General features: G+C 30.2%; 1 protein-coding gene and 1 long non-coding RNA gene across 2 annotated transcripts; one reads left to right on the top strand and one right to left on the bottom strand.

Annotated features, from left to right (window-relative positions):
* Nucleotides 1-195: 195 nt before the first annotated feature.
* On the bottom strand, nucleotides 196-885 carry LOC132905450 (uncharacterized). The gene is made up of 2 exons (XR_009657800.1): nucleotides 781-885; nucleotides 196-544 (listed from the first exon to the last, which is right to left on the bottom strand). It is a non-coding gene; the product is annotated as an uncharacterized LOC132905450 (long non-coding RNA).
* A 2,163-nt stretch (nucleotides 886-3,048) lies between these two features.
* LOC132905451 (putative phospholipase B-like lamina ancestor) lies at nucleotides 3,049-12,980 on the top strand. The gene is made up of 7 exons (XM_060956750.1): nucleotides 3,049-3,250; nucleotides 8,054-8,314; nucleotides 10,006-10,155; nucleotides 10,295-10,541; nucleotides 10,690-10,937; nucleotides 11,169-11,409; nucleotides 12,102-12,980. Exons 2-7 carry the CDS (start codon nucleotides 8,205-8,207, stop codon nucleotides 12,750-12,752), a joined length of 1,647 nt encoding a protein of 548 aa, XP_060812733.1. The 5' UTR covers nucleotides 3,049-3,250; nucleotides 8,054-8,204; the 3' UTR covers nucleotides 12,753-12,980.
* The last annotated feature ends 86 nt before the right edge of the window (nucleotides 12,981-13,066 follow it).

Here is a 13,066-nt window from a genome sequence, read left to right on the forward strand (position 1 = left end):
TTACGTGAGATTGTTTTATTCTTAACCTATAATGATATAATAATATTTATACATCTCCCTGACGTTATTTTTTTATAGTTTCAGGTATTTCATATTATGAGCTATGTGATTTTTCAGATATGTAATTTTATAAGCTATGAGCTAAGTATTTTTTATGAATTCTACCAGTGACAAATGTAAAATAATTGAACATAATAATTCTTAACAATTTTATTGGACACAATTTCTTACAATTTTATTTATTTATGCAATAATTTCCTTTAATTTCATTATAGCTATCAAATATAAATGTTACTAGAAAGTACTGTCTTTCTAAATAATACTTGTATAAATGTTCCCTGTACTTTTTCTTAGAACCAGTAATAGTGTCTGTTGAAGCAACAACAAGTCATTGTGCAGCAGTCTTTGGATCAATGAATGCCTTAAATCCTTTCTTGGCTAACGATCCGGTTGCTTTCACGAATTCACAAACATACCTGCCGGCGCATCAAGTAACCGATCTTGCCGAGGAACTTAACTTCTGGATAGTCTGCGCCAACGTAAACTGCAATTAAATGCATAGTCCGTAAAGTATAGTAAAAGCTGAAAATTTTCCATATTTAACAAATCTTATTTTTCCATTTCATTTCATTTCATTTTAATTCGTTAGTTAGATCGTTTCTTCATCAGAAATGTTTTACTATATTAGATATGTTATATATTTTACATAGCGGAAAGCATTGACTGAAAAATATGTAATAAATCCTACGATCTAAAGGAGGTTAAGTTAAGAAAGGTTACCTTATATGTCGGTAGTAACTATACATCTTATTGAATGTGTCAGCCGTGTAAAATTAGGAAGAACTTGTTGAGAAATACTGTTGTATACACAGATAATCTATTTTCAGAAATGTAGAATATATTCAGGATTATCTCAGTTTCAGTCTACCACCGATGGTAACTTTGTGAAAGAATAGTACCGAATTGTGAAATATTGGTTCGAATATTATAGATAATTCGTATAACATTCCTACGAAGGATTACCAAAATATCTCTATTCCTATATTTTTCTTAGAATTTCCATTAATTCTCATTTCTAAGTTCGCTTAAAATTGACAAAAATGGTATTTTCAGATTTTTCAAAGAACCATGCAAACAAGTCAACGAGATTGGGTTGAATTGTAATTGAAAATTTTTATCGCTTCAACTAGTTAAAAGCGTTCACAATCTCATATTACGTAATTGTTTTATTGAAATGACAGCGATAGTTTTCATAAAAGCCTCCAGAGCACTTAGTACAATTTCTGACTCATTGAAAATTGCGTGTCTTATCTTATTATTGCATTTCAAAAGAACGTCGTGTTTTCTAGAAGTTTACGATGGAACTTTTGAACGTAGATATACTAATTAAATAGAGACAAGAAGATGGAAAAGAAGCATTTGAGCAACTAATATTGAAAAATAAAACCATAGTAAAATTTATTTAATTATACAGTAGCAAATAAAGCGATAATTATAAGTAAATTTACAACAGTAATGAAAGTTCAAACGTGGGAGTACAACATTCCTCAAGTGGGAGGTCGTATATGGTCACTGAATGATGAAAAGTTGACGAGTGCTTGCGCGTACAATGATGGACAGATCAAATGTCTCGAATATTTCTTAGTATCTCAAACGCATTATTATTTTTAGTACCTTTAGTATTTACCTACATGATTCACGCAACATGATATATGAAATCTTTGACTCACGATATTATTAAGAAAATTTATTAAATTCCTTGTCAAAATAACAAGCATAAAATAATTCACACAAAAAAAAAGAAAATGACAAACTATGGGAAGCTTGAAAATGCGATACAATTGTGATACAAGAATCTTACGTCAGCGGAAAATGTCGATTTTACACAGAACTCATTATATGAGAAACTGTTGTTCACAAGTGCTCTATACGTATAATCTTTATTATTGAACAACGCGGTTTATTGTTACAATGTTAGAACGTTTCGTTCTGGATTCCGTTTCTATGACAGCAAATACGTTGCAAAGGATTAGCGTTATTTCTTGTATAATCCAGTTAAACAGAGTGCATCTATGCCTTTATTCGGTCAGTCACAGTTGCGAGATGACTAAAATTTTCAATTACATCCAATTAAAACTCATTAAGTTTCAACAGTGATGACTGTCTTGCTAAAGAGCTGTGCATTAGTCAACTGCTATGTAGTTCTCGGTACAGTATAGATACGATTTATTTCATATATATTTATAATTATATCGACTTTTAAGCATTTTATTTTGTGATGTTTAAATAAAAACAATTTCATTTATTTTTTAGAGATTATTCAACACTTTATCAATTTTGGAACTACTACTTGAAAGGGAACATATATATATATATATATATATATATATATTACAAACACAAAGTATTTGAAAAACCTACATAAACTTAAAAAACTGATGTCCTGATAAAGTATTGGTAAATTTTCATGTTGAATAAACTAAATAGCTTGCAAACATATTTTTATTACAGTAGAACTTCTCATCGTTATGTAATATAATATATTCTCAGAAATCTCTCAAAGATATAACTCTATTTATTTTGTATGTATACATTAGTATCATTTTATATATCTTATCTTTCAAATTGCAAAAACATTGATAACTTGATAAAATCGGTAGGGCTACAATATAATCATATATTATTCCAAAATAGTTGCAAAGTATATAATTAAAAGCAATATAATTAATTATATAATATTTGATTTTAGTATTCACATATGTTAATACAATTAAATAAAAATATAAAAAGTTTGTTAAGATATCTAGAATCTAGATGTATCTAAAATTTTCTATAATTTTAAAATATCTTACATTTTACATCAATCATTTTGCTCAGGAATGGCACCAATATACGGAAACTTGAAAATGATAAAGCGAATTGACAACGGGGCGTATCAATGCAAGTGCAGGGTGCCGCGACAACGTGACCCAGCAGTGGCAACGACAGCAAAAGCCGTCGACGCCGGTTGGCTTGTGGAAGATGGAAAGGGAATATCCAACTTATAGTACTCGAAATTCTGGTCGACGGGTTGCCGCGTCAGTTGAGAAGCAGCGTATGCTCGCGCTTGGACTTCAGTGTCGGAGCAACTGGTCCACGTCGTAAAGTCGCGACAAAAAAGCACGCCAAAGGAATGTAATCTCCGTACGAATGACTGATTTTCTACCCGTGTTCGACGCGCTTCAATTCAGAATCTATTCTATTACTCTTGGTAAGTGACTGAACGAAGAATTCATACGAGGAAAAAAAGGAGACATGCACGAGAACGTGTATGGCTCAAGCGCGCATACTGAATAGAAATATTCCGAGACGGTCGATTGATGATAGGTCGTATGCGATTCATAGAAGTGTTCCTGTTTTTCAATATTATTATATTTTCTCATGTGAAGTTTTTCTATAAAGAACATTGATTTTTATATTTGTTCCCTTTTTAGAACTTTTAAGTTCTAATTTTCTGGAGTGAAATACACAGCTGCCGCGACGGTAGTCTGTTCACGTGGTTGCATGTAACTTGTTTGCCGCGCTCTCATGTCGTGTGGAATCGGCTATGAGAGTTGTACATTGCAAGTTCTTTGAAGTGAAGATCAGAATTTATTTCTCGTTTATCAAAGGCATGTGTATAATTTATTTTCTTAGATTTTTGGATTTTATTGTGTATTCATATCATTTAGAACAGATTTATTAGCTTTGCTTTTTAGTGAAAGTGTAAATCGTTTATTAGCATAATGTACGATATCTTTTAAAAATTAAATATGAATTTAAATATAAAAATTTATCAATTTATTTACAAATATTTGTCAGAGTTCTTATCTTGCATACTATATTGCTTCCTGTTTGAGGCTTTAGAATGAGGGGTACAGTTGTTTTCATAAATCTGTTCGTGTCATGGTAACTTATATGTATATCGTGGTTTTATTGCAAATTCTTTAAATAAGAGTAAATTAGTACATTCTATTTGTGTGAAATATAGTAACTTCAAATTGGTGTAAACATCATTTACTTTATTATTCGTACCTGTACTCATACATAATCATACGTACATTATTCATATTCATTGACTCTGAAATGAATTTAAAAGGAGTAATGTACATATTATACTATTCTTCATATAGTATATGTTTATTCAGGTCGTTCGATAATTGCAAGTTAGAATCCCACGTCAAAGTGTGCAACGATGACTCAGATTAATAATTGGCGAATGATAAGGAGGTCGAAGAAATCGTGACTCTATACAATACATTGATTTGATTCGAATTGGCAGTGTATCTATTCATGTGCTGTATTTCCGGCTAATATGTTTAAAACCATAAACTAATCACTAAGTCACAAAGTTAGAAACTAAATATTTTTCTAAATTCCTATACAAATTTTAGCTCGACAATAAATATAGAAACATTTACTTTTTATATCTATTCTTTACATTAATTATTCTTTATAATTAGCCAGAAAATCTGACAAGAATATTTAATACATAGTTATCTTCATTCTTTACTTAATACCAATGTAATTCTACCACAGTGTTTACGGACCACATATTTTTTTTCCATCTTGACGAACGTCATTACTTCACATAATTATGATTATGAGATACGAAGACGCCATTCACATGTGGAAACATGAATTGTAATGATTTATAACATCGTGTACCAAAGTGACTAAATTTAAATATATAAGCGTGTGAATATTTGTACTTTGCCAATTGCTAATTAAAATCGTTAAGTTTGACGTACCACGCTTATCCATTTTAAATATTTTCAATCGACAGGAAAGATTGTAAATTATTATAGATTATGAATTCATTCGAAATTGAGCGTATTTGGAATATGCTAATAGATTTTTCCGATTGGCACACCCAATTCTATGGAAAAACTTTATTTGCCATTCAATCATGATACAAGATTTATGATTGGAAAATAACTACTGTAGAGATAGGAGGATGTATAGGTAGTATAAAAAAAGCTTATTGCGCTTTCCGAATCGTCACAGGATTGCTTTGTTATATTTCTATTAAAGTTTCCATTGTTATTTTAGCATATTGATAATTCTAATTTACGTCAGGATTAGTAGATGCTCAAATTTTCTATATAATATGTATCAAAATGTTTTTTGATGCAAAAGTACACTAGTAATTATTATGTATTTGGTTTATTTTAATCTTTTAGTAAAGTATATTATTTTTATTAAGGATCTCGTCGTAAAGAGTCGTTAAAGAAAATGTGATTATTATTATCTTTTATCATTTTTTTATCTGGAATAAACATGTGTAATTATTTAAACAAATTCATATATAACATTTTTTTTGTAATTTAATATCGCATTATATAGAAATATTGTTATACGTCCTTGGACATTTCTCAGAAGTGAAAAAATAAATATAAAAGAACAATTTTTGGTATAAGACGATTTTTGTTTCGAGCGGATATGATAACCATTAACGACTTTTTATCGTTAATAGCAGTTGTTAAATTGAATATAAAAAAAATATAAAGATATCGTAAAAAGATTGTTCTGATTATATGTATAGTGATCTCTTTGATAATACAGTCAAAAATAATTTTTATGAAAGAAGGTCTCAAATATTTCGTTTCTATAATACAAAAATAGTAGACATAATTCTTTAAATAACAAAGTAATTTAAAACGATTTTCTTTCCGAATTTTTATTATATTTACTTAAAACATAATATTTTTTTTCCGCTTCCATAGTTATATTTTGTAAAAGGAAGTATTGTTTCAGCAATTGCATTGCAAGCAAGAAACCTCTCGAAGTTATGTTCATCCAATTTATGAGCTTCTACAGAGTCTTGAATGATGATAAATTTATTTACATTTTGCTATAAGAATACGTCAATTGTAAAGATAATACGTCGCAGAAAACAATTCAACATATAGATATCGGACGCAAGTGAACTCTGACAGTAACGAGAAAATTTATATTGGCTCGGTTCCCGAGATTCATTTATAAACGATGATACTATCATTAACGAGTAAAACATTAATAATTACAGAAAAAAGGCAATAAAATTTATAATGAATTAAGAAAAGAAGCTATTTTTTAGAAGAAGAAGATTGTAACTCCGTTTGAAGAATAGTTTTAGAGTTTTGCAATTGAATTATAATAATCCTCTTCATCGTACTTGCCAATATTTTTGCAGTGTTATTAAATGTTAGTACGAATTTATTTTTATACAATATGCATGTATATCTTTCATTAAAAGTTAGTATTTAAAAAAAATACTTATACGAATCTTAGTTAACGTTTTAAAGGAACAGTGTATGTAATACATAACTATTGTATCTAAATCTTCAAATTTGCTATCTTCAGATTTAAATGAGAACAAATTTTTATTCTATATATGCAATATCTTATTTGTTGTGCTCTTTCATATCATTAATAGGATATGAAAATTTCTAACAACATTTATCTAAAATGTTTTCTAATGTGTTACTTCAATTTATACTTATCTTTTTAATTATATACTATGACATAGATATTTGTCTAAGTCTAACGCCATACTTAATGGCAAATTTATCCGTTAACCTTTACAGATAAGTGTTTTACAATTACGTAACAAGTTACTATCTATAAGCATAGTTCGCCGAATGAACGATAATTAAAGGAACTAAACACATCTAATTGCAAATATCAACGCAAAATCCTTGAAATGCTGTGAACGAACCTAGACCTTAATCTTCATCAGCAATTTGCAAGTTTCTAAGATCATTCGCTAGTCTTCTATGGCCTGGAGAGGTATTTGTATAAAAACAGCACTGTCAATACCAAAAGTTTTAATTCAATATTCTCTCACATAGAAGCTGATATTGTATTACATTTTGCCATAAAGGTATTCATAATACAACATGATAATATAATAATTATCAATCAATAAAATGACCTTGATCTTCATTTTTCTTTTAGAAAGTCATATCAGTGTTTTTGTTAGCGTTGAGAGAAAAAACAATAAAAGTGTTGACAGGCTAGGGAAAGATGGGCCATATACCCGTTGCCTTTTACGACACGGGATAATTAAAAAAAGTATATTTGACCATGGATCATCCACATCTGCGTGTTAGGAGTACCAAAACCGTGGTATAAAAGGTAGCCGTTAGTTAGTTGCGACTAGAGATGTACTAAGAGTTGTAGCCAGAGTTGTGAATCATTAATTTAGGTTGTCTTAGTTAAATCACATTACTGCATTAAGTTCACGTTCAATAACCATTGCTTCCTGTTTAAATTATAATAAATAACACTGTAGAGATTACTAACCAGAGATTGTGTATTTCTACATATAGTTGATAGATTCTTGGGAAAATTTTAAGAATGCTTGAGAATTGAAAATAAACCGTCAACTGACAAAAAAATCGTTCAATATTTATATTCCATCATCATGCTCTGAAAAAAATGCGTCGATTTATAGGAAATACACAGTATCAATAGTAAACGTATATTTTGTAGGTTTATCAATTTGTTCATGCATATTACAAGTGCCAAATGCTATACTCAAAGAGAATCGACTTTAGCCTCTGTTTCATTCTTGTCTTGTGCCGGTACAAAATACATAACGATGATAAGCGACAAATGAACGATGGACCATGGGATAATTTATAGAAGATAAAATCTGAATCTTACGCGATCAATTAATTTTATCCTTGATTCTTTAATAATTCATTGCATATAAATAGCAACTGTTTTGCAATAATGTCCAAATAAACAAAGTATAGCAGAGTAACTGAACTAGAATCTTCAAATAACTGCTATTCAAACGTGTATTCTATGATAAAGTTATAGACTTTCTTTTTATATTACAACACAGGAAAATCTTTAATATAGATATAGATTTAGAGAACTTACGATGACTATCATGAAAACAAGATGCTGTATAAAATAATTTAAGTCTCTCATCAAGCTTTTAATACCATAGTGACTTTTAATGATATAGTGGAATATATATATATAGGTAATTCTAATAGAAATTAATATTTTGACTGAATTGGAAATTGTTTAACTGTTTCAGTAATCACGAGACAAGCGCGTATTGGCAGCTATTGAAACGCCTGAGGAGGCCGAAGACCAGCTTCTGTAATCGATGGGTTGAGAACGCGAAATTCGTGCTTTTCTGCTTTCTTCTCTTCTCGTAACCAAGGTGTATAGCTTACCGATGAGCCATGCTGAAGGTAGTAGGAGCCTCCTGGCTGCAGACACGCATCTCCACTTACATCCTAATCGCCGTAGCTTTACTAGGAGTCGGGGCCATAATTCTCAGTGAATTTGGACAGTAAGTTCATTAATTCACTATATCACGTTAATAGTAATCAGAATTGAATAGGAATAATCACGACATGGCTAATATTTATAAATATTCTTAAATTAGACTGTCCTGACAAAAAGTAATTATAAGAAAAATACAGATGTTACAAAAATATATGGAATGTAAATATAAAAAAGTATGAAAGGTATGAAAAGCATTCCAAAAGATAATACAATAATCTATAATTTATATTTAGATGAAAAGCGCAAAAATAATAATTTAATATTTAAAAACATTATAGCATTCATTAACTGAAATAATACTAAATTGATAACATTCACCTATCGTTAGATCATATACAGATTAAAAATTAATACACAATGCAACTATGTACATCTTATTTAAATCACTATAGGCCATAAATCAAATATTGATCTATATCAAGCTATTTCACATACAATTTCAATATACATACATATAACGGATGTCGTGATCTTTTATCAAGAAACAAGTGTTTTTGCTTGAAAGATCAACGTTCCTACGATAGCTCCGACCGCATTCGACACATGTGAAACGCGTACAGCAATGTGAGTGAAGCGATCAAAAGCATCGGTATTTCGATGGTAACAAGCTGGATGGGACCGGTCGCGACATAGGATCGAGTAACGCAACGTCTGGCTTCTCGAATTCACACTTGTCGCTATCACAGCATGGTTGGTGCGTGCACACGTTGTGCTTCCGACGTACCAAAGCTTTTACGTACTTGACACGCGGTTTATCTTGCTTGCCACGTGCACGAACAGCAAACGATAATTTCGCCGAACAGATAATAAAAACTACTTTATTTATTGTCATAAGTTTGTCATTGTCGTATTTGCACCGGTCATTATCATTTGCATGTGATCTGGATAAATTCTTGAAATATGTCTTATTCTTAGCTTTTTTAATTAAATGTCTTTTTGTTATTTTGTAATATTTTTGTATTATTATTTTTGTTACTTAATTAATAAATTATTGTCCTTTGATCTTTATTATGCGACGTCGCTGTTATCTAATTGCCTCTTATTCATTTCAGATATATGTATGTATTGTTTTAGTTAAGTAAGATTTTTGGCAAAAGTTTATGATATATTTCTATATGGCATCTGAATTTTCGAGTACTCTAACTTTAATTCTAATTCAATTCAAGCAGATTTTTATGTTATTATATAATTTGATAGGTAATCTAAAAGAAATTAATTGTTTCAAAAATCATAGGTACAAACTAGTAGGGAAAAATATTTCGTATTTCAATCGAGATGTTTTTAAGTCGTGTATGTGTGTGTGAATGTGTAAAGAATTACTAAAAACTGGTTTTAATGAGTTTCATGAGTTGCCTACGTTTCTAAAGTTCGATATAAATGAATAATATAGCATAAATTATACATGTGATTGCAATCAGGATTTGCAATTAGAAGTAGGTTCTGTATGTGAAGGATATTGATATGTATAATATATACTTTGCATATTTCACATAGAGACATAATAAACTTTTAATTCTCTTATAATCAGATCATTAATTATTAACAATAATTTCTAATCGTAGAAGTTAAAACTAAAATTTATTTTATTGTCAATTATGTGGGCATTCCAGATTATTTGTCTAATATATCCATTTCATATGTGCACAGATACACCAGTTAGACTTTTCTAATTACCTACCTATCGTATGTTAACAGTGTCGAACAAGATGGAATCTATTCAGCCACCGTATTATGGAACCGTAAAGGAGGATATCGTATTGAGTTTTGGGGCCAAGGCAATGATCTAACTGCTATACCATTGCATGCAGCTCGAGCCTATTATAAAACTGAAATTTTCGAGCATGGGTAAGTCAATGTCATACATAAAGTTAATATAAAAAATATATATATAAAGCTACTATTACAAATACAATATAATATTTGTATGTTAAGTATATATATCTATAATAAAGAGATAAAATAATTCATAATATAATTTTTACAGATGGTCCTATATTGAAATAGAAACATCATCAAAATACCCAGATACTGTGCAAGCTTATGCCGCCGGATTGTTGGAAGGTAGTCTAACTTGGCAATTAATTCATCATCATTGGTTCAACACTATAAAGCCAAAATGCGAAACAAAACCCGTTGAGTGCCAAAAGCTAATGCGATATCTTCGAGACAACACTGCCGTCATTCGTGAACGTGCTGAATTGACGGAGTCTACTGATCCTTTTTGGCATATGGTACACAATTACTCTATTGTCTTAATAATAAATCATATTTTTAGTAGTTTTAAAAGACGATAAAATAAACTATAACTAAAAAAAATACTAAATATTAAAAAATATAAGAAATACGTTAATAAAAAAAATAAAATTGATTTTTGTTTAGGTACGATTATTTTATGCACAATTAGACGGTTTGGAAGCTGGTTGGAAATTTGCCGTACGTCGGAGTCGTGTGTCGGTATCATTGGAATCTGACGATTTCCTTTGGCTCGCCTTGACTTCCGATTTATCTGGTTTCCAAAAAGTATTCAATATTTCCAATTCCGTAGTAAGTTCTATGATCCACTTCAAATTTCTTGCAAGAGACAATTCGGAACCTCTAGTTGCAATCAATCAACATACATCAGCACCGTAAGTGAATCATTATATATTTCTTATATTGATCAATTTGTTTAAGAATTTCAAATATAAACTGACATAAGCTTTGTATTTTCATGCTGTAAGGATAATTATAATAAACGTGGGTGTAATTATTTAATCTATATAAAACTACAAACTATGTAAATATATTTAAATGTATACCTTATTAAGTGATAGAAATTAATACGAATAAACGACAAATTTTTATTTCTTATTTTATAGATACACTCAAATGTTAAGACTCTTAAAAAAATACACATTTGGCTATCATGTGCTACCTACGACAAGAACTGATGCATTAATTCCGGGTCGATCAATTGTATTCTCCTCCTATCCTGGAGCATTATCGTCCCGCGATGAATTCTACTTAATAAATGGAGAAAATCATGAAATGATTATCACTGGAACATCTTTACTGGCAACGAATCAGAATGAGTGGAGTCTTTTGTATCCAAAAGATCATGTATGAATTTATTGTTAAATTTACATAGGATGTGCCTGAATATCATGTATAAGCACGGTATGAGACGATTCTCTATGACAGAATGAAAAGAAAATTAAACAAAATAGAATAAAACTTTTTCGTCCAAGACTTAGTTTTCGAGAAAATGGAGTTTGGAAATTTATAAAATGTATTGGAACATAATTAATTCCGGACTGGATAGGAATAAGTAATCGACATAAGGTTATTCCACATGTGAAAATAAGTCGAATAAAAATAAAAATAGAATTTTTTCATAAAACGCTTTATTTCCTAGAATAATAAATTTGAAAATGTATCTACACATGTAAAAAATAAATATTGAGCAAATTCTTAACTAAACATTTTTAAACTCTAATGTCTTGAATATGAAGCCTTAAACGATGAAATAGTATTCCACATCTTGTACTCATTTTGGCATGTAGAATAAACTCATGCCGATTATTAACTCCTATCACATCTAAAATTAGCTATATTCAAGTATACTTAATAAATTTTCAAACTTGATTTTCTCGAAAACTAAGTCTCGAACGAAAAAATTTTATTGTATATTTTCTCCTTAGTTTTTCATGAGTCACCTCATGCCAATTCGGACATGATATACAGGTATACCATATATATAGTTTATTTTATGTACAGAAAGTTATTAAGTAATAATAATAATAATGTTATAGGTAATGCTAACTGTAAGATTAATGGCAGCAAATCGACTAGCAACGAACAGTCAATCTTGGTTTGACACTATATCTTATCAGAATGGTGGAGCTTCTGCATTGCAATGGATCAGTTTTGAGCCACGTTCCATGACTGTATTATTAGTGGAACAACTACCACGCATCACCGTTGCTATGAATTATACCGAGAAGTTTAAGAAAATCGGCTTCATATCGTACATTGGTATATCGAATTTTCAAAACATTAACGACATCGTACGGCCTGCCAAGAAGGATGTAGATCTTTTGAAACCCCGTTTAACGCGTTTACAAGAGAATATCACTACGTTCGAGCAATTTCGAAACTTGATGCGTGGATGCAGCCAGGAAGGTTGCACTTCCGAGGAACAAAATTCAAAAACAAATCAATTGCGGGAGTTGACGTATCGTGGAGATTTGGAGGATATACCTGTACCGTATGGTATTATAGATACGAAGATTTTAGCAATTTGTGCAGATGGTCTCAAAAGCTTTGAAGCTACTTCCGGACCATCTACATCACAATCGCGAACACCATTCCAATGGTCGAAAAGCTTCCCCAATATTTCGCATGTAGGTCACCCGGATTCTTTCGAATTTAAAGGCGTTACTCCAAAATGGGTTTGGGCCTAATTAATTTTATTAAAATTTTGCTTAAAACTAACTTACTTTTTTAAAAACATTTTCAAGCAGTTTTAAGAGAATGAAGACGATTTCCCGTCAATTCCTCGCAGTTTGATTTTTATTCTTCTTAGACAAAGTTTTTAATTATAGTATTTAAATATTTTATAGCTGGCTCATATGTTAGCCGCCTATGGTTAAATTTTAGGAAATAAAATAAAATAAAAACATAAGAATTTATAGTGTTTCCAAATTTATTTCTATCACCTTGAATCTTTATTTTAATACTAAAACCCATTAAATTCGCGAGTATATTACATTTTTTA

Source organism: Bombus pascuorum, chromosome 3 (assembly GCF_905332965.1).
Source record: "Bombus pascuorum chromosome 3, iyBomPasc1.1, whole genome shotgun sequence".
In the NCBI taxonomy this organism is placed as follows: domain Eukaryota; kingdom Metazoa; phylum Arthropoda; class Insecta; order Hymenoptera; family Apidae; genus Bombus; species Bombus pascuorum.